This window comes from Bos javanicus, chromosome 5, assembly GCF_032452875.1.
Source record: "Bos javanicus breed banteng chromosome 5, ARS-OSU_banteng_1.0, whole genome shotgun sequence".
Classification (NCBI taxonomy): Eukaryota; Metazoa; Chordata; class Mammalia; order Artiodactyla; family Bovidae; genus Bos; species Bos javanicus.
Window position 1 is genome coordinate 45,988,698 of NC_083872.1, and position 20,140 is coordinate 46,008,837.

The 20,140-nt window shown below is 40.6% G+C and overlaps 1 protein-coding gene across 1 annotated transcript; it reads left to right on the plus strand.

Moving 5' to 3' along the window:
* Window positions 1-1,545: 1,545 nt before the first annotated feature.
* On the plus strand, window positions 1,546-17,123 carry IL26 (interleukin 26). The gene is made up of 5 exons (XM_061416555.1): window positions 1,546-1,782; window positions 1,869-1,925; window positions 2,099-2,233; window positions 15,708-15,773; window positions 15,859-17,123. The coding sequence occupies exons 1-5, from the start codon at window positions 1,612-1,614 to the stop codon at window positions 15,943-15,945; spliced, it is 516 nt and encodes a 171-aa protein (XP_061272539.1). The 5' UTR covers window positions 1,546-1,611; the 3' UTR covers window positions 15,946-17,123.
* Window positions 17,124-20,140: the final 3,017 nt, after the last annotated feature.

The window sequence follows — 20,140 nt, forward strand, 5'->3', positions numbered from 1 at the left end:
GAAGCCCAGAGTCTTAACAACTACACCACCAGGGAAGTCCTGACCCACCTACTTTTTGAAACAGCGGAAAATACTCCCATGTGTTTGGATTTTTTACTTTATACTTTCCTCCTTTGATGCCCTGAATTCACTCTTGTGTTCTGATGCCTGTTTATTGATTCTTCCTAGTTTTGACAAATCTCTTACTCACAACCAGAGTTTTAGTGTTAACTTGCCCAGACTGAGGTTGGTGCCATTTGTTCTGGGCTTTGGTGACCTAGCGCTGCTTCTCAGTATATGATTCTGAGCTGTGTCCATGTCTTATCTCGGGGATGCTATGCAGAAGGAACCATACTTATCACCACGGGAAGAACTGGGACAGAGTAGAGGACAGAAGTCCACGGAGCGTCTACTTTAGTATGTGGGCCCATGGTTCTAAGCACTGTTCTTTGTACAGAGAGATGCTTGGTAAAAATTTGTTAATGGAATAAACGAAAAAACAAAGCAGTTATAGCAGCATCTCATAATGTGGGAAGGGAAGTACTATTCAGCTAATACTGAACATGCTGCTTCTTTACCTGAGGTGTCACAGTAGGTGCTGAGAATTCAGAGATGGAAAGGTAAGGAATTTTCACTCTATTGGAAATTTAGAGTTAAAGGAAAAGTCTGGGTGGTTAGCTTGGACAGATGATAAAGAAAGAAAGAAAGTGAAGTCATTCAGTCATGTCCGATTCTGACCCCATTGACTATAGCCTGCCAGGTTCCTTCGTCCGTGGAATTTTCCAGGCAAGGATACTGGAGTGGGTTGCCATTTCCTTCTCCAGGGGATCTTCCCGACCCAGGGATAGAACCCGGGTCTCCTGCATTGTAGGCAGATGCTTTACTATCTGAGCCACCAGGGAAGCCCATGGACAAATGATAGAGAACTTATTAAATTAATAGGTTAATTAGGTAGGTTAATTAAGTAGGTCTTAATTCCAGGTCCTGGTTCAAAGAAAGTCTTGAATATGTTGGGGGAGTTACAATGTATGAGGTGGAAAAATTCTTGAAAACAATTGGACATTTTTTTCTCTTGAGTCTTGATGGTGGGCTGCACAATGATGGCTTCTGGTGGGGTAGGAGTGGGCAGGTGAAGGATCTGGCAAAGGTCAAATGTTAAACCCATATGAGGTCATGAGCAGGTTTCTCAGGGCTGCTCATTCTACACTTTTTCTGGGATACTAGTTACAAAAGCAGATTTTTTTTCCCCCATATTTCAAAACAGTCACACAGCCTCCAGGAGATCAGGGTTTTTTACTGGCATGGCTTGGCTTTTAAAATAATGAAATCTGTTGTGAGACACATCTGAGGTTCTGAATTCTTTTTGGAAACAGGGCCCCAACCTTGCCAGTAAATATGAGCTTTTACTTAACGTCACAGTATGGTGTGGTCAGTGTTTTTTGATTATGAAGCAAGCTCTAAAAAATTAGAACTGAAGTGATCTTCCTCTTTCTAAACTGTAGGTTATCTTTCACGGCATCTCATTGGAGAGGCGACCTTGAGGGCTAAAGTAAGTAGGTTACCCTCCCGTCTAACCAGCACAAGAACTGTCTGGTTACTGTGAGCGACACGAGCTGAGTGGGGTGGAGGGAAATGTGGGTGAGTTGCATTTTGAGATGTGGGTTGCTCTTTGTCACTCTGTCTCTTGCCATTGCTAAGCACAAGCAATCATCCTTTGCTGAAAGGTGTTACCCAAGGGGAACCCTGTCCCAAGCTGTCGATACTCTCTATGTCAAGGCAGCAAGCCTCAGAGCAACGATTCCAGTAAGTATTAGGCTCTGCTTAGAAATGAAGACCTAAGGGACATATGAAATTCTGGATACATCTTATTTCTCTTTGTTTTATTGTAGGAAGATCGCATAAAAAATATACGATTATTAAAAAAGAAAACAAAAAAGCTATTTATGGTAAGCCAGGGGTTGCTTTTCTTTCTCACATTTCTACTTGTTGCATGCTTTTCTCCTTGCATTTTAAATTTTTCCAGATGGTCATGAAGTAATAATCAGGGGGATATTTTAGTTTATTTTACAAAAGCTGCTCATGGTTTACCTTATGCAATTTTTTCCTATCTTATTTATAGAAAAACTGCAGATTCCAGGAACAACTTCTGTCCTTCTTCATGGAAGATGTTTTTGGTCAACTCCAATTACAAGTTTGCAAGGAAATGCACTTTGTGGAAGACTTTCATAGCCTCAGGCAGAAACTGAGCCGCTGTGTAAGTATGCACAGCAAATATGGCTTTGAGCCTAGACATCTACTTAGAAAATAGCATATTTTGTCTTCACCCCAAAGGGTGAGTAAAGGGATTTTCTAATTGTTGGCTTGTAGTCCCAAATGGAGAATCCATCACCAGGGAAACAATATCAAATAATCCTGTGTAACTTGTCATCCACTATGTACTATTTCTTAAGGAATGACATGTAAAATAAGTTGAAGAGAGCTAAATGAACATGAGATGTGCCTCAGATCAATATTTAGTTTTTCAAATCAGTCTCTCTTTGTGCAAATCCCAACTAATTCATTCATTTAACAAATATTTCTGAAGCACCAATGATATGCCAAACACTTTTCTAGGATGTCATTGTTTTTCTTCTTTCCTTTATTTTTTCCTTTCTCTCTCTCTTTTTCCTCTTTCTCTGTTGCTCACTTTCTCTTACCTCTTCTCTTTCTCTCCCATATTGATAAGTGCTTTTAGATAGACTTTTTCTTATTTATTTGTGTAAGTATAGAATTGTATCCTTTACAAGGCAAAGTCTCAATGAAAAGAAAATGATAAAAGAAGTGTGTCCTTCTTTGGTACCTAAATTATTTGATGCTGTGGTATGGTCACCATCACCCTAAGCAATAAAGTACTAATTAAGAAGGCAGAAGTGACAGTATTTCTAACACCCAAGATCAGTAGAGAAAAACAAAACAAAGCAAAACAACCAAGCCAGGATCTGGGCAATATTAGTTGGCTTGCCTCTGTGAGAAGTGTTGAGTCTTTTCTGTGGCGTGGATTTTGTTCTAAGTATGCCGTCTCCAGTCTCCTGTGGTTGTATTGGTAGGTGGTACAAAGTAGGGGGTAGTGAAGGTTATTACAGTCCTTGGGTCGCCAGAAGGTAATGAGCTTTCTATCCTTGGGCATCAGGGTCATGAAACTTAAACTCTGGGCTGTTGGTAGCAGATTTTCAGTTTTAAAATACCAGGACATCTTTTTTCTTGTGGTCCATGAAAGTACACAGTAATCCAAATTCCAGCCTACAGTGCAGAGAATTTTTATAAGGGTAAGCTAGTCAGTAGGGTAAAACATACAAATTTATGTTCCCTTTGGTTAGTTTGTGTTTAAGTTATATCCTCCTTTGGGACTTGGGTTGCATTCAGTTCAGTTCAGTTGCTCAGTTGTGTCCGACTCTTTGTGACCCCATGGACTGCAGCACACCAGTCTTCCCTGTCCATCACCAACTCCCGGAGCCTACTCAAACTCATGTCCATCATGTTGTTGATGCCATCCAGCCATCTCATCCTCTGTCATCCCCTTCTCCTCCCACCTTCAATCTTTCCCAGCATCAGGGGCTTTTTAAATGAGTCAACTCTTCGCATGAGGTGGCCAAAGTATTGGAGTTTCAGCTTCAGCATCAGTCCTTCCAACGAATATTCAGGACTGATTCCTTTAGGATGGACTGGTTTGATCTCCTTGCAGTCCAAGGAACTCTTAAGAATCTTCTCCAACACCACAGTTCAAAAGCATCAATTCTTTGGCACTCAGCTTTCTTTATAGTCCAACTCTCATATCCATACTTGACTACTGGAAAAACCATAGCTTTGACTAGACAGACCTTTGTTGGCAAAGTAATGTCTCTGCTTTTTAATATGCTGTCTAGTTTGGTAATAGCTTTTCTTCCAAGGAGCAAGCATCTTTTAATTTCATGGCTGCAGTCACCATCTGCAATGATTTTGGAGCCCCCCAAAATAAAGTCAGCCACTGTTTCCATTGTTTCCCCATCTATTTGGCATGAAATGATGGGACCAGATGCCATGATCTTAGTTTTCTGAATGATAAATTTAAGCCAACTTTTTGACTCTCCTCTTTCACTTTCATCAAGAGGCTCTTTAGTTCTTCACTTTCTGCCATAAGGGTGGTGTCATCTGCATATCTGAGGTTATTGATATTTCTCCCAGCAGTCTTGATTTCAGCTTGTGCTTCATCCAACCTGTCATTTCGCATGATGTACTCTGCATATAAGTTAAATAAGCTGCCTTGTTTCCCCAAAACTCTAATATTCCATTAAAATAATAAGGTACAGGTGAAGTTGCACAGTCGTGTCCGACTCTTTGCGACCCCACGGACTGTGGCCTACCAGGCTCTTCCATCCGTGGGATTTTCCAGGCAAGAGTACTGGAGTGGGTTGCCATTTCCTTCTCCAGAGGATCTTCCCGACCCAGGGATCGAACCTGGGTCTCCCGCATTGTAGCCAGACGCTTTACCGTCTGAGCCACCACGAAACACAGAGCCATCCAATTTAATGTAGTATTATTGTAAATGAAGTTTGTTAATGATGCTGAGGTACTAGAAATCCTTGTCTGATACAGTACAGTATATCTGGACACCTGGAACTCCCAAAAGCCACGTTTGCTTTCACCATTGATTTTATTTCTTCAGCTCATATAGCTAGAGACCACATAATAGTTATAACCTAAACCGAGCAATATTTCAGACCAAAAACTTAGAAACCATAGAGCTATCTAGGAACTCTGATTTTCCTTGACTTGTTGTGGAAGAAGTCATTTCCTAAAGGGACCTTAATTTGTCAAGAGCTTTTCTTGAGAGACGGGCTACTGCAGAATGGGAGTAGGCCGTCCTTCTCAGGCTGATCGTGGAGGCTTTCCAAGGCGGCTGGCTCCCCCTTGTGGCCAAATACGAGCACATCACCTAGCCAATCCTGCTTTTGCTGCTGCCGCTAAGTCGCTTCAGTCATATCCGACTCTGTGCGACCCCATAGACGGCAGCCCACCAGGCTCCCCCATCCCTGGGATTCTCTAGGCAAGAATACTGGAGTTGGTTGCCATTTCCTTCTCCAATGCATGAATGTAAAAAGTCAAAGTGAAGTCGCTCAGTCGTGTCCGACTCTTGGGAACCCTATTGACTGCAGCCTACCAGGCTCCTCCGTCCATGGGATTTTCCAGGCAAGAGTACTGGAGTGGGGTGCCATTGCCTTCTCCATCCTGAGGGCCACCTAATTCTGGTCTTTCCTTCTAATCTCCCCTCCCAATACAACCCTTATTAGCTTTGGTTCATTTGGCTCATATGTGCTGGAGTAAACAAACCGCCTCCGTGAAACTCTAAAAAAGAAAGTCGAAAGATTAAGCTGAGCTTTAGAAAGTCGCCTCAGATATTGATTTAGGGAAATAAGTTTAATTTTAATAACAGGCTTGCATTTAGTTTTTCTGGCAATCACCATTTTTTTCTTTTTGGCTACAGAAGCAAGTATGTGTAATATAAATCAACTGGGCATTTGCCTCTCTATGTGGAATTCTGAATCAGTGGATGGGGCAGAGTTTAGGAGGGAGAAGTTATAAAATGCGATAGGTGACATTTATTTACATGTGATATTTTCTTTTCTTCTTTTTAGAACATTTGCTTTAATTTGGGGAAGATAGGCATGGGGGCAGCTTTCCTAAGCAGAGCAGCTGTGCCCTCCACCAGATGTGTGATTGTCACTTTGTTTCTTTTTTCCCCCTTCCTTCCAGGGACCTCAGGCTATCATTAATTCTTGAATATGCCAATGAATCAAAGCTTTGCAAGTTGCAGAAACTTTTCTCCCCCTTCTATGTGGCTCTGCTGGTTGCTTTAAAGCTCTCCTCTCTCTCTTACTGAATCTTGGGCAGACTTTCGAGGAATTGATTCTGAGACTAAATCCATGTCTTGGTCTGTAGAATTGGAGTTAGAAAAAGAAAACCAGAAATAGCATTTATTATCCACTCCAGTCATCTCTTTTTTTATTGGATGCAGACATTCCTAGGTGTGGTGATTCTGACTGAAGAATGAATCTCTGGAAATATCTGTATAATATCCCTTATAGGAATCCAAAAAGAAATTATATAAATAAGCTTATTTTACAAAACAGAAACAGACTCACAGAGAGGGGAAAGAGTCGAGGGAAGGGAGGGATAGTTAGGGAGTTTGGGATCGACATGTACACACTGCTATATTTAAAATGGAAAACCAAAAAGGCTGCAGCAATTTACATTCTCACAAACATTGTAGAAGGATTCCTTTTTCTCCACATCCTCTCCAGCACTTAGTATTTGTAGACTTTTTGATGATGGTCATCTGACCAGTGTGAGGTGATACCTCATTATAGTTTTGATTTGCATGTCACTAATGATTAGTGATATTGAGCATCTTTGCACGTGCCTGTTGGCCAGGTGTATGTCTGCAGGGGTGAGACTCCAGGCAAAATAAACAATGAAAAGAGCACTGCAATAATGTGCTTGGACCAAAGTGTGCACACTAGTGTCATAAGGGAGGACAAGGAAAGTCTGAGGAAGAGAGCAAGCAGCCTGGGATGAAAGTGGAAGTGTCTGGCTCTTTGACCCCATGTACTGTAGTCCGCCAGGCGCCTCTGTCCATGGAATTCTCCAGGCAAGAATACTGGAGTGGGTAGCCATTCCCTTCTGCAGGGATCAAACCCAGGTCTCCTGCATTGCAGGCAGATTCTTTATCATCTGAGCCATTAGGGAAGCCCAGACTGGGATGCGGAGAAGGTAATGGCACCCCACTCCAGTACTCTTGCCTGGAAAATCCCATGGACGGAGGAGCCTGGTAGGCTGCAGTCCATGGGGTCGCTATGAGTCGGACACGACTAAGCGACTTCACTTTGACTTTTCACTTTCATGCATTGGAGAAGGAAATGGCAACCCATTCCAGTGTTCTTGCCTGGAGAATCCCAGGGACAGAGGAGCCGTCTATGGGGTCGCACAGAGTCGGACACGGCTGAAGCGACTTAGCCGCAGTAGCAGCAGCAGGATTTAAACTAAATGGTTTTACAGATGATCCCTAACTTACAATGGTGTGATTTTTGACTTTATAGAGGTACAAAAGGTATGTGTTTCCAGTTTTCCTGGGCTAGTGATTCCTGGCACAGTACTCTCTCTTGATATTGGACAGCAGCGGCAACCCCAGCTCCCGGTCAGCCATGAGATCATGAGGGTAAACAACCAACTCACTCACCACCGCTCTGTACCCAGACGACGATGCTGTTTTTCACTTTCATTACAGTATTGAATAAATTCTATGAGATATTCAACATTTCATCATGAAATAGGCTTGTGTTCGATGATTTTTCTCCATTGTAGGCCAATGTAAGTGTTCTGAACACGTTTAAGCTAGGCTAGACTAAGCTACGATGCTTGGAAAGTTAGGTATACTATGCATATTTTTAAGTCTTTATTGAATTTGTTACAACCTTGTTTCTGTTTTATGTCTGTTTTTTGACCTTGAAGCATGTGCGATATTAGCTCCCTGACCAGAGATTGAACCCATACTCCGCATGTTGAAAGATAAAGTCTTAACCACTGGACTGCCAGGGGAGTCCCTTAAATGCATTTTTGACTTAAGATATTTTCAACTAACAATAGGTTTACCAGGACTTGAGACAATTATAAAATGAGGAAAATCTATATATGTGTCATATTCTTCAAAGTCTGACTTCTTCTACCCAGTATAATTACTTTGAGATTCATTCATGTTATTGAATGTATCAATTACTTCTTCCTTTTTCATTGCCAATTAGCATTGCACTGTAATGATATACCACACTTTATCTATTCATCTATTGATGGCTATTTATTTTTTCCAGTTTTTCATTATCACAGATAAAGCTGCTATGAATATTTATATACTTCCCCAGTGGCTCAGTCAGTAAAGGGGGTTCAATCCCTGGGTGGGAAAGATCCCCTCGAGAAGGAAATGGCAATTCACTCCAGTAATCTTGCCTGGAGAAATGCCAGGCAAGTCTTTGTTTGGAGAGAGATTCGCACTTCTGCCGAGTCAACACTTGAGAGGTAGGAGTGGTAACCACCTAGGCTGGATCATAGGTTAGGTGTGTGTTTAATTATGCAATAGACAGCCAAGCTGTTTCCTAGAGTGGCTGGAGCTAAAATTGTTCAAAATCCTTGTTCTCGTTTTTGTGGTCAATGGCAGTGTTCTTCTGTGTTTTATTGTGAAGTGAAGTGAAGTGAAGTGAAGTTGCTCAGTCGTGACTGACTCTTTGTGACCCCATGGACTGTAGCCCACCAGGCTCCTCCGTCCATGGGATTTTCCAGGCAAGAGTACTGGAGCGGTTTGCCATTTCCATCTCCAGAGGATCTTCCTGACCCAGGGATCGAACCCAGGTCTCCCGAATTGTAGGCAGACGCTTTAACCTCTGAGCCACCAGGGGAATTGTGTTTTATTGCGGATAGTTTCTATTGCTATATCTTCAAGTTTACAAAATTTACAAATCTTTTAGTCTATAATATCTAACCTACTTTAGTCCCATTTCTTACTAGAAGTCTGAATTTGTTCAATATTTTCCCTTTCCTACTTCACATGATCCATCTTTCCTTTAGCTTCTAGAATGTACTATATGACCTCTATTTCTGTTATCAGTCTATGCTAATTATTGTTTAGATCTATTAATTCATAAAACATTGCAAAATAATGCTTTTAAAATTCTATTCCTTTATTTATAAATAAGGATAATTATGTAAAGAAATCTCCCCCTAACTAATTGTTTGGCTGTCCTGAGGACCTTATCATATAAGAAGGTGAGAATAAACATGTAATTCTGGTTCTTACCTGTTTTAAATATTGTGATTTTCTAGATAGTGTGCAATTTTATTTACGGTCAACTGTTTATGCAAATATATGAGATATTTTTAAAAGTTACCAAATGATGACATATTTTTAATTAAAACCTGTCATTTCATTTGCTCCAACAATTTCATCTGTACTGTTAAAAAGAAACATGTAATTCTTTTTCTTTATTTATCAGTTTTCAATATAAGGATTGATTTTCTAATATTCTTTCAAGGTGACCAATGAGTTGTTATTTTCTCTTAGCTTCATTATTACCTCATGGACAAACATTTTTTTTCATTTTTGAGAAGTGTTTCTGGTTCTTTAAAGTTTAGGGTTTCTCTATAAATCCACCGAGATTGGCATCTTCTTGAGCCATTCTTAAGACACGACACTACAACAGTTTTCATGACAGACTCCAATGTCTGGAATCCCAGCAGCACTACATTTGAATGTCATCTTATTGTTTCTGAGAACATTCTAGGTATTTTGCAGCACCTAGTAAAATATTATACATTTTAATAAGTCTGATTTGGGTAATTCAGGTGGCATAATTGTTTAAAGAAAAAAAGCAAAGGATAACATAAATATCTTTATTTTTAATCTTTGTTTTTAATCTTTGTTAGCCCTGAAAAGTGAAAGTGAAAGTTGAAGTCTTTCAGTTGTGTCCGACTCTTTGCGATCCCATGGTATTTGTCTAAATGATATTTGGAAAGTGCCTCTTTGTAAAAAGATGTTTTAAAGATTCTTATAGAAAAACTCTCAGACTTGAAAGTTGCTTAGTTGAATTCATAGGGTAATTAAAAAAGTACATTAGTTTTCAAGATTTCATCATTTTTAATTAATATTTTGAGAGTCTAAATAATAATTGGTAATTAGAGAGCTCTGTTTCTTTACATTAATTGTATGTGATTAATTTTTAAGTTTGGTAAGTCTTGTCAAATAGAATATTTGTATCTCTAATTCTTGTAGAAAGTTTGATAAGTAATTTGTATCATCAGCTGCAACTAGCTTATCAAATTGTGAAGCATTGCCAATTATTTATGTTTGCAATTTTGAATATTTTAAAAATCATAATTGGCTGAACTGATAGAAACTGAAGCAGGAAGTAAGACTAATCCTGATTTATTCTTTCATTGACTATAAAGTCCTAAACTTGTCTTTAACAATACCAATAATCTCATCATGTGGTTTTTGGAAGAATTAAATAAGATACTATGTCAAAGTGCCTAATACGAAGTAGTTCTGTAAAATTGTTCGTATCTTTCTTTACTGTTTTCCATACTTAGAACACTAATTTTCTTTCAATTACATTTTCTCAACAATTTCCAAAGGAGAGATTCTCTTAAACAATCAAATACCTTTTTAGTGCCTAAAGTTAGTGTTTTACTTATAGTGTTACTTTAAGTGAAAGATAAAGAGATCATTTATAAGTCAGTTTTAACTTTTGTAAATGTATTTTCTAATTATATTATAGAACTTATTTTCTGTCAAAGTTATTCCTTAGTTGTGCTGTGCTATGCACACCTGCGCTGTGCTAAGTCCATTAAATCGTGTACAACTCTGTGCGACCCTATAGACTGTAGCCCGCCAGGCTCCTCTGTCCATGGGATTCTGTCCATGGGATTCTCCAGGCAAGAACACTGAAGTGGGTTGTCATGCCCTCCTCCAGGGGATCTTCCCAACCCAGGGATTGAACCCACATCTCTTACGGTCTCCTGTGTTGGCAGGCGGGTTCCTTAACACTAGTGCCACCTGGGAAGCCTCATAAAAGACTATAGTACATGCTCCTAGAGGACTATAGTATAGTAAAACTCTTTTTGTAGGAAGAATTTGAGGTCATTATTTGTAACAGTACAGGGTGAGAGACTATGACAGGTACAGCTGTCCACTCCCTGGCCAAGCTATTTCATTTCCTCAGAGTTATCAGCGAAGAGGGATTATTCATTTTTGTTTTAGTGTATATAATACACAATTCATATTTTCATGATTTTTCAAACACGTTGTGGATATTGGGGATTCAGATTTAAGGATTACATTTATTTTTTCATCAAATTGTTTTAAACAGAGCTCACTAATGCCCAGAATATACTTCAGACTACTATTAATATTAAACCAGTGGGCTTTGTGAACTCCAAAGCTCTAAGCTGATGCTTGCATTTCATTCATTGATTCATTCATTAAATAAGCCCTGAGTATCTAGTGTTGCTGAACACTATTCCAGATGCTGGAAATTCACCAAAAATTGATAGATAATATCTCTTTCTGTACAGAACTCTTTTGAGAATGCTCTCAGTCAGTTTCAGCAACTCTCAGATTTTGATAGGTGCCATGAAGGGAGCAAACAAGAGGATGCTGAGGGTTGGAGGTTGGGGGCCATATCACAGGTAACAATCTGAGACCAGAAGGGTGTCTGAATTATCATTGCTGGACTTCCGTGGTCCAGTGCTTAAAACTCCGCAGTGCCAATGCAGGGAGCACAGGTTCGATCCCTGGTTAGGGAACTAGGATCCCACATGCTGCCAGGGATTCAGGTTCAAGGATTACATCTATTTTTTCCACATGTGGCCCATCCCACATGTGGCCCCCAAAATAATAACAATAATAACAAATTAAATAAATAAATAATCTCTGTTCTCTCCAACCTTCGAGCATCGGGCTTCCTCTGCCTACTCATCCATTCTTTCTGTTTCTTCCACTCCATTTTAGTCACCCTTCAAGATGCAACTCTCTTGTTTTTTCCTTCTGGAAGCCTTCTGGGATCCCTCAGTTGGATGGCCTCTGATGTGTCCCCAGAACGGGTTTTTGTTTTTAAATCACAGTATTCATCATGTAGTATTGTGATTTTCCTTTGCTGTCTCTGACAGTTATGAGCCATTGCTTGTGCCCCAAGGCGGTTTTCGGCATTTAGGGGCACTTTTATAAATTAAGTAAAATCAATGCTATGTGGTCAGACACACGATTATATGCCTAGCATATAGTAAGTATGCAGTAAATATCCATTGACTTAATGGTGAATGATTAGGCTGTTGCCTTGTGTTTGCTATTCTGTGACTATCACACACACATTATTTTTTTGTTTTTGAGCCAATCCCTGGTTATTTCAGCCCTACTAATACATTGCCTCTTGTCCAGATCATGACTGCTTTGCCTGAGTCTGTCAAATCATGCAGCCATTCTTAGAACAAAACTGCTGCCCTTTGGTTTTGCATGCTGTTTTCTGCAAATGGAACTATACCTTGAAATATAAGATAAAGGGAATCATTGTTTTGTAAATTCCTCCTTCCAAGCAAAGAAATCTGAATTAGCAGTAAAATCAGGCTATCCTACTGGGTCTATAGACGTATTTATAACAGTGAGGAAAATGAAAACCTCTTGCATTTACTAGGGGTCATTTATAGTAAATGGATCTCAAGGCACCAGAAAGAATCCCATAAACCTACAGAGCTCTAGAGGAAACACTGCCGCTATTAAGTGATGGGTTTTAATTTTTTGCCAAACCTTGTTTTTCTCCTCTTCTACTCTCTTTGTTCTTCTTAGGGTAGCGTGTGCCTTAGATGGAATGAAGTCAGAAACCTTTCTTGTAATTCCTGCCTTATTTATGGGAGGCCCTGTAGGCCCAAGCTGTCTGGGGGAGAGGGCCTCATCATTAAGGAATGCCTTGCTGCTGCTACTGCTGCTAAGTCGCTTCTGTCCTACTGCCCGACTCTAGCGACCCCACAGACGGTAGCCCACCAGGCTTCCCCGTCCCTGGGATTCTCCAGGCAAGAACACTGGAGTGGGTTGCCATTTCCTTCTCCAATGCATGAAAGTGAAAAGTGAAAGTGAAGTTGCTCAGTCGTGTCTGATTCTAGCGACCCCATGGACTGCAGCCTACCAGGCTCCTCCGTCTGTGGGATTTTCTAGGCAAGAGTACTGGAGTGGGGTGCCATTGCCTTCTCTGAAGGAATGCCTTAATGACATTTAATTTCTGTAATGTCCAGAATTTGGTTGGCTTCTTTGGTCTCACATTTTCAGTGTTAAATCTTTTTTTTTTTTTTTTAATATTTATTTATTTTTGGCTGTGCTGAGTCTTCATTACAGCATGGGTTTTTCTCTAGTTGTGGCCAGTGGGGGCTACTCTCTAGCTGCAGAGCACAGGTTTTTCATTGCAGTGGCTTCTCTTGTTGCAGAGCAAGGGCTGTAGGGTGTGCATGCTTCAGTGGTTGCAGTTCCTGGGCTCTAGAGCACAGGGCTCAGTAGTTGTGGTTCCCAGGATCTAGAGCACAGGGCTCAGTAGTTATGGCTCATGGGCTTAGTTGCTCTGTGGCATGTGGATCTTCCTGGATGAGAGATCAAACCCTTGTTTCCTGCATTGGCAGGTGGATTCTAGCGTTAAAATTTTAAATCCGGACACAGGCATATTTGATATTGTGCCCTATGACTTGCTTATTCAGTTCCTTGTGACTGTTCTTTGCATCTAAGAACTTTGGATATATTGGAATTGGCAAGTATTGATTATCCTCATGAACTCCTCTCTTCCAGTTGCAATGTTTGGGCCAACTACATTTATACTAGATAATTTCTGACTGGACAGATTTAGCATCTAGCCAAATTCTCCATTTAAAAAGTGATAGGCAGTCTTCTCTATAATAATTATTTCCAGAACTACTCTCCTGGCTGGAACTAGACACGGTATTTCTAGAATTTACTTTTGCAGTTCCAATCTGGAAAACAAATGAACAAAGGGAGCAAAACACACACACACAAATAGACACACACAGAGTTTTTCGTCTTTTGTTTGTTATCACACTGTGCATTTTCAAGTTGAAGTCTCTCTGTCTCTGTGTGTCTTTCTCTGTCAATTAGCTTAGGCTTTTAGAGGCATTCCCAGTATTTCCCCTAGGATAATACAGAGTAGAGATCTTTGACGGAGAAGGCAATGGCACCCCACTCCAGTACTCTTGCATGGAAAATCCCATGGGTGGAGGAGCCTGGTGGGCTGCAGTCCATGGGATTGCTAAGAGTCGGATACGACTGAGCGACTTCCGTTTCACTTTTCACTTTCATGCATTGGAGAAGGAAATGGCAACCCACTCCAGTGTTCTTGCCTGGAGAATCCCAGGGACGGGGGAGCCTGGTGGGCTGCCGTCTCTGGGGTCACACAGAGTTGGACACAACTGAAGTGACTTAGCAGCAGCAGAAATCTTTGAACGAATCTTTCTTTGGAACTGGATATTTAAGATTTTCAACAGGAGAATGGCTTGGCTGGAATATCTTTTCCAAGTTATGCAGGTTTTTTAATCTAAAAAAATAGTATAGTAGTGCATATATAGTGTAGAAATAGTGTAATATAGTGGCTTTTAAATACATACTCTGGAGTCAAAATACCTGGGTTTGGATCTCAGCTCTTCCACTTATTAATACTATGTGAACATTGACAGAATGTTAACTTCAATGCTTGGTTTTTCTAACCTGTAAAATGAGAGTGATAATAGTACCTACCTCATAAGGTTGTTTTGAGGATTGAATGAGTTAATATAACCAAAGCCTTCATATTAGTGCCTGACACAGAATGCTAACAAAATGCTAATAAAACTATTATTTTTATCTAACAATCTTCACATGGAGGGAAATTGGGATAAAGAAGAACTGCTGGATTTTTATCTTCTATTATTGATCTTGTATTTGTTGATTTTCCCATCTATCACTATCTATTTGCTACCTCTGTTTTGCTCATTATTATGAGTCTGGCACATGATCTGACAATTAGTAGGCACTTCATGAATGCTTGTTTAACGAAGGAATGAATTCTTTCTGACTGTATACTCTGATTCTGGCTACCACTGCCCTGGATGGGTTCCACATTGTCTTGGCCTCACAGGATCTGGTGTGGGAGGAAACATCCTCTAAATTGATGGCTCTTATCACAGGGAGGTTCAGCTCTTGTGCTTGTGAGTCCTGCAGATGGAACCTTCACATTCTGTGTGCAGCTCTTCCATGCCTCATCACAAAAGCCTCTTTCACAGGAAGAATTTCTACCTTCCTATGCAAGGTCTTCCCTATGGGACTCTGTGGGAGAAAACAGATGAGGAAAGGAAGATGGAGAATTTCTTCCCCATGACTCCTAAGTGATTCTCGTGCTCATATTTGAAAACTCACCTCCTCAAAGGAGACCAGCATTTCCCAATCTCTCCACCCCAAGTCAGGCTACAAGCTGTCTTCTCAAGACACTAGCTTACTCTTCTTCATGATTTAGAAACTAATATTCATTTCCTGGTGCTTTCTCCTGGGAATCAACATCAATATTTAAAACAGCCAGGGCGATTTTTCAAAAAGTAAAATTTTTTTCTCATCATTCCCACATCTCTTGTGTTTCTAGCATCTCTCTTGCTCCAGCCATGGTTTCTTTAGGTTTCTGGAAGGCATAGTCTTTCTCGCCTCAGGACATTTGTACACCTTTCACTCAGGTTCCCTGAATTATTCCACCTGTGTATCCTTTCCAAATCCCTCTTTTCTTTCTTCACTTCCCCACATACCTGCTGCCTCCCCCCTTTTCAGACCTTAATTTAAGTGTCATTCCCCAAAAGAACCTTCTCTGACCATCCACTTGAAAGAGGGTCATTTCTGTAAATCTCTATCATACAGTCATGCATTACAAACACAGCTTTAGTTGCAGTTTGTAAATTTTCATTTTTCATTTTTTAAAAATATATCATTATTCTCCCTCATGAAACTGTAAACTCTGTTAGGACAGAGGACAAGTATTATTTATTTGCCAGCGTATTTCATGCCCACAATGTGCTCAAAAATTGTTGGTTGAGTGGGTGGAAGAGTGAATACTAGTCCTTCTTCAGCAATATTTCTGTATTTACTGCTAATTTCTTAGATTTCCTGTGCTTCATCAGCTAGAGAGATGAAATCCATTACTAGGATGAAAAGAACATTTTATGAGGTTAGTATACCAAATTCATGTCTTTGAGTACTTTTTTTAAAGATATGAAATATTTCTGCTTCTAATATTTCTACTTTATCTGCAGATTGGAAAGAAAGGAATCTACAAAGCCATAAGTGAACTGGATATTCTTCTTTCGTGGATTAAACAATTCTTGGAAAGTATTAAGTAATTCAAGGATCCAAGTAGATTGATTTGATTATTATTTTGAAATATAATAAGCACAGCCAGAGATCAATTTACAGCAGTGTATTTCCTTTTAAATATTTTGTACATAGTACTAACAGCAAGTTACGACTAGAGGAATTTAATGCAATAGCATTTTGGAGATAAGTTTATTATCTTATCTTATTAATTATTATTAATATGCACATTTTCTGTATTTTCAAAGAATGCTTTCATCTTGAATATGTTTTCTCATTCCCAAGTGCACTGTATGAGTTTAATCTAAAAGTGTATAACCAGAATTAAATCATGTAATATTTGCTCAAAGAAAATGACAGATTTCTGGGATATAATATAGTGAGACTCACATAGATGCCATGTATATAATTATTGTCTACTTAAGGAGTAAGCATAGCATAGCGTAGGGCTTGATGATAATTAATTATGCCCAGTGTGAACTTAGCCCCTAGCAGATTTTGATTTTAATGAAATAAGTTGTGTTTATTTGTCCTGGATGTCCTTTCTAAGACAGTATGCTAGAATTTCATTCAGTATAATGGGTAACTATCAGATCAGATCAAATGGTTGCACATGTAAACTAACTGCTTGGAATGGTTTACTAGATACACTTTTAACAGGTAACTCAAGCTACATAGACTACAAGGAACTAATTGGAAATGATGCTAAAGCTTGATTATGTTCCTTCAAGGTGCCATGTAATTAAGAATGTTATTAAAGGCCAAATAGAAGTCTGAATGCAGTTCAGATTCTACCACAGGAAACTTGCCATACTATCTAAAAACCTTACCCATACAGCAGCCCTTCAGTTGAATGAGTCATACAGCCTGAGTATTGTTTTGCATCAAACAATACTGCTTCAGCATAGTAATCATGGGCAGTTTCAGAGAGCAATTTGTGTGATGGCTAATTCACTTTCACAAAGCATCCATTCTGTCTCTGCTGCACACAGACAACTCCAGGACTTGGTGTTTTGTGATAGGAATAGACAGGGTGTCTTGAAGGCCTTTTTGGTTTTCATCCTTGGCATCTCTTCTCTTGTTTTCCCACCATCCAGTCTTTTCAATCACATAGTCATTTATCTATCCACTGGGGACTCCCTTCTCTTTCATATTCCAAAATTATCCCTTTGTTTCTTGCCCCTTCTCCTTTCTGTCTTCCCCATCAACGCCCTCTGGCCCTATGTCTTATCCCACTGGGGACCTCATTATTAGACAAGTCCACAGGCAGGGAAAGGTGTGGTGAGTGGAAGGGTTTGGGGGTGGGGAGCCTGGGGTACTCTGCTTTCCTTTCGTGCTGTTGACTTAGGGCTTTCCGGGGCAGGCTTTGAGGCCATCAGTAATGCGGCAGCCTTCCTTGTTGAGAAATATTTGGAAGAGCTGGCATCTTGGGGGTCAGGAATCTTTCCCCTGGCTTTCCCATGGACCCGAGAGGAAGTGGTGAACCATCCATGGCCTCTCATTGCCTCACTTTCAGGGCCTCAGTGTTTTCCAGGAACGGGCACCCTCAGAGCTGAATTTGTGCTGTGCTTCCACAGAGCTGGGAGCTGCCCGTCTTGGTTACCATTCTTAGGCTGTTTCATTACTTTGGAACTCCAGGTATTAGAGGGGACGTGAAATAGTCACATTTGCCAATCAGACAACTTTAGGTCCTTTGGGATAAAATTTCACCTATGTTCTAATACTTTGGAGTAATTGAATTCAAAGTTGTTTTTAAATTACTTTTAATTGGAGGATAATTGCTTTACAATGTCATATCAGTTTCTGCTGTACAACGATGTGAATCAGCCACAAGTAGACATATGTCCCTTCCCTGCTGATGAATTTGATGTTTTTGTTTCTTGAATTCTTTGGTTTGCCTAGAACAGTTAAAAAGCTGCTAAATTCAGAAGCGCTGTAGGATTTTAAACATCATCCCTGAACAAGAAAGCAATATCCTTGTGCTGGTGTCTAATCACAAACTTTTTTTCAAATACCAAAGGGAAAAGCATGTTTTTAGTGTGTTTGAATAAAGACTAGTATTTTGAAAAGGCAGTTAAGCAGAGAGGAGCTGGTGTCCTGGTGCACAGGGAGGAAACTATATTGGGTGCGTCACTGTGGGCTCAGGGCAAAAGTTTCCCTCTGATTACAGGTCCCACTCTAGACTTTACCAGAACCAGTGATGGTTGCATACTGGGAAGTAGCTGCATACCCCAAATGCCCACAGGATGCTCTAGAATCCCCAAGCAATTTAGCATTCCTAGGGGAAGATTCCTTCTGGCAGATCCCTCCTGGATCACACCTAGGAGACTACATTTCCTATTAAAATGTTTTGTCTGGCAGCATATAATTAGAGCTAAGGGTTTGACTCTGCTCTTAGCACAGGGAGAACAGAAAGAGCCTGAGTACTACCCCATTGCCTGGAGTGGTAAAAACAAGCCCTCAGTGAGACCAAGAGATCTGATTTGTCCCAACTTCCTTCAAGTCTCTGCGTGCCTCCTCCGAGGGCCATCCATCCAAAGCATCATCCCCCCACCCCTCACTTTTCTCTAAACCACTTCTCTCTCACTCATGTGCTTGGTTTGACTTGTTTGCTTACTGACTCTCCACCATGTCAGAACACAGGCTCTATGGGGGCAGGACCTTTATCTCTTCTGCTCCCTGGAGGGTCTCCAGCACCCCGAACGGGGTCTAAATGCAGGGCACTACATTAGCACAAGGTGAATGCATGAACTCTTGAGAGAGTGGACCGAGGCCTGCGCCCTGCTTCTCTCAGGAGGTGTGGCTAATGTCAGGTCAATTCACTTCCTGGGCCTGCGTTTCTGGATGAATCCTGACTGAAATTAGCTACCATGCGTGATCGACTGAGGTCTTCCTTTACGCCAGATACACACCTTCAAAGGACCTCACACACTCTGTTCTCTTCCCTGATCTGTCCCCAATACCACCCTCAAGCCCTGCTCTGCCTGCTTCATTTCTCCTAATCCTTTAAGGTTTCATTCAGGTATCATCCTGCCATTAATGGTTTCATACACTTTTTACTTCTTCACAGAACCTGTCTTAATTATAATTCCTCTGAGATTTAGTATCTGTTTCTCCTACTAGACTGTCCCTCTCTGATTCGCTGCAGTTCTATCCAGATGCTTTTAAAAGGTAAGTGCCGGATATATATTTGTTGAGTGAATAAGTGAATAAAGTAGTAAATTGGAGCAGATACCTTCCAAGGTTTCTTTCAGCTCTGGCATATCTGCTGTCAGGATCGTCACTGGTTGGTATGAAATTTGAAGCCTGTGATAGCATAGTGCTTCTCTACCTGAGTCCTCTAAGAGCATCTGTGTTATTATTTACATCAACAAGGAATTGAAATTAACATACTTTTTTACTCGCCCCAACTCAGAGGTGGCTGTAAATAAACATATGACTTTTAACATAGGTCATTAAACTTAAACAAAGACAGTCTCAACTAAAACATGCTCATTTGTGTACCTTGTAGAATCATCTTCCTAACCCCAGGTGGAGCGTGTCTCAGACACTGGGAAACACTGCATTTTAATGAATTTCCACTGCCTCATTCTGGTCCAACTTAGAAAAATAGTTGGAAATTCGAACATGATCATTTTGACCTACCCACAGAGACCAGTTTAGAAAAAGCCAAGCCGCGATGTTTAGGTTTCAAGCTGGTTTCAGAGCTCCTGTCATTGTTTCCAGAGACGGAGTTACGAAAGCACACTCACCCAGTCAGTCATTCCACTGGGCTGATGACTGTGGCTCCCCACGAGGGATGCTAGAAGGTGGTACAGCCCTGGTCCTGCCCCGGTCGACCTTCAGGGAGCACAGTCTCTGTCCAGGTAGCTGTGGTCTACACGGCTTCCGGAGAGGGAAGCTATGGGAGTCACTGTTAGGGAGGTTCTGGAGAGGTCAGATGTGAACACAGTGCCGGGAACAAAAAGTGAAAGCTCTGTCAGGCTGAGTAGAAGGAGCGGCAGAAACTCTAAAAAGTACTTGCAGAACTGTGCTATGAGTTACTACCCATCCTAAGAAGTCAGGAGAATCGTATCCTTTGCTAGGCCTGAGAGTTGTTCACTAAAATGAAAACCAATCAATCTGTAAATATTCATCAAATGCTTAGTGTCTGCTAGCCTCATGGTCATGAGCGGGGTCATAATCATCAATAAAACTCATAATTGCTTTTTAGCAATTTAGGAC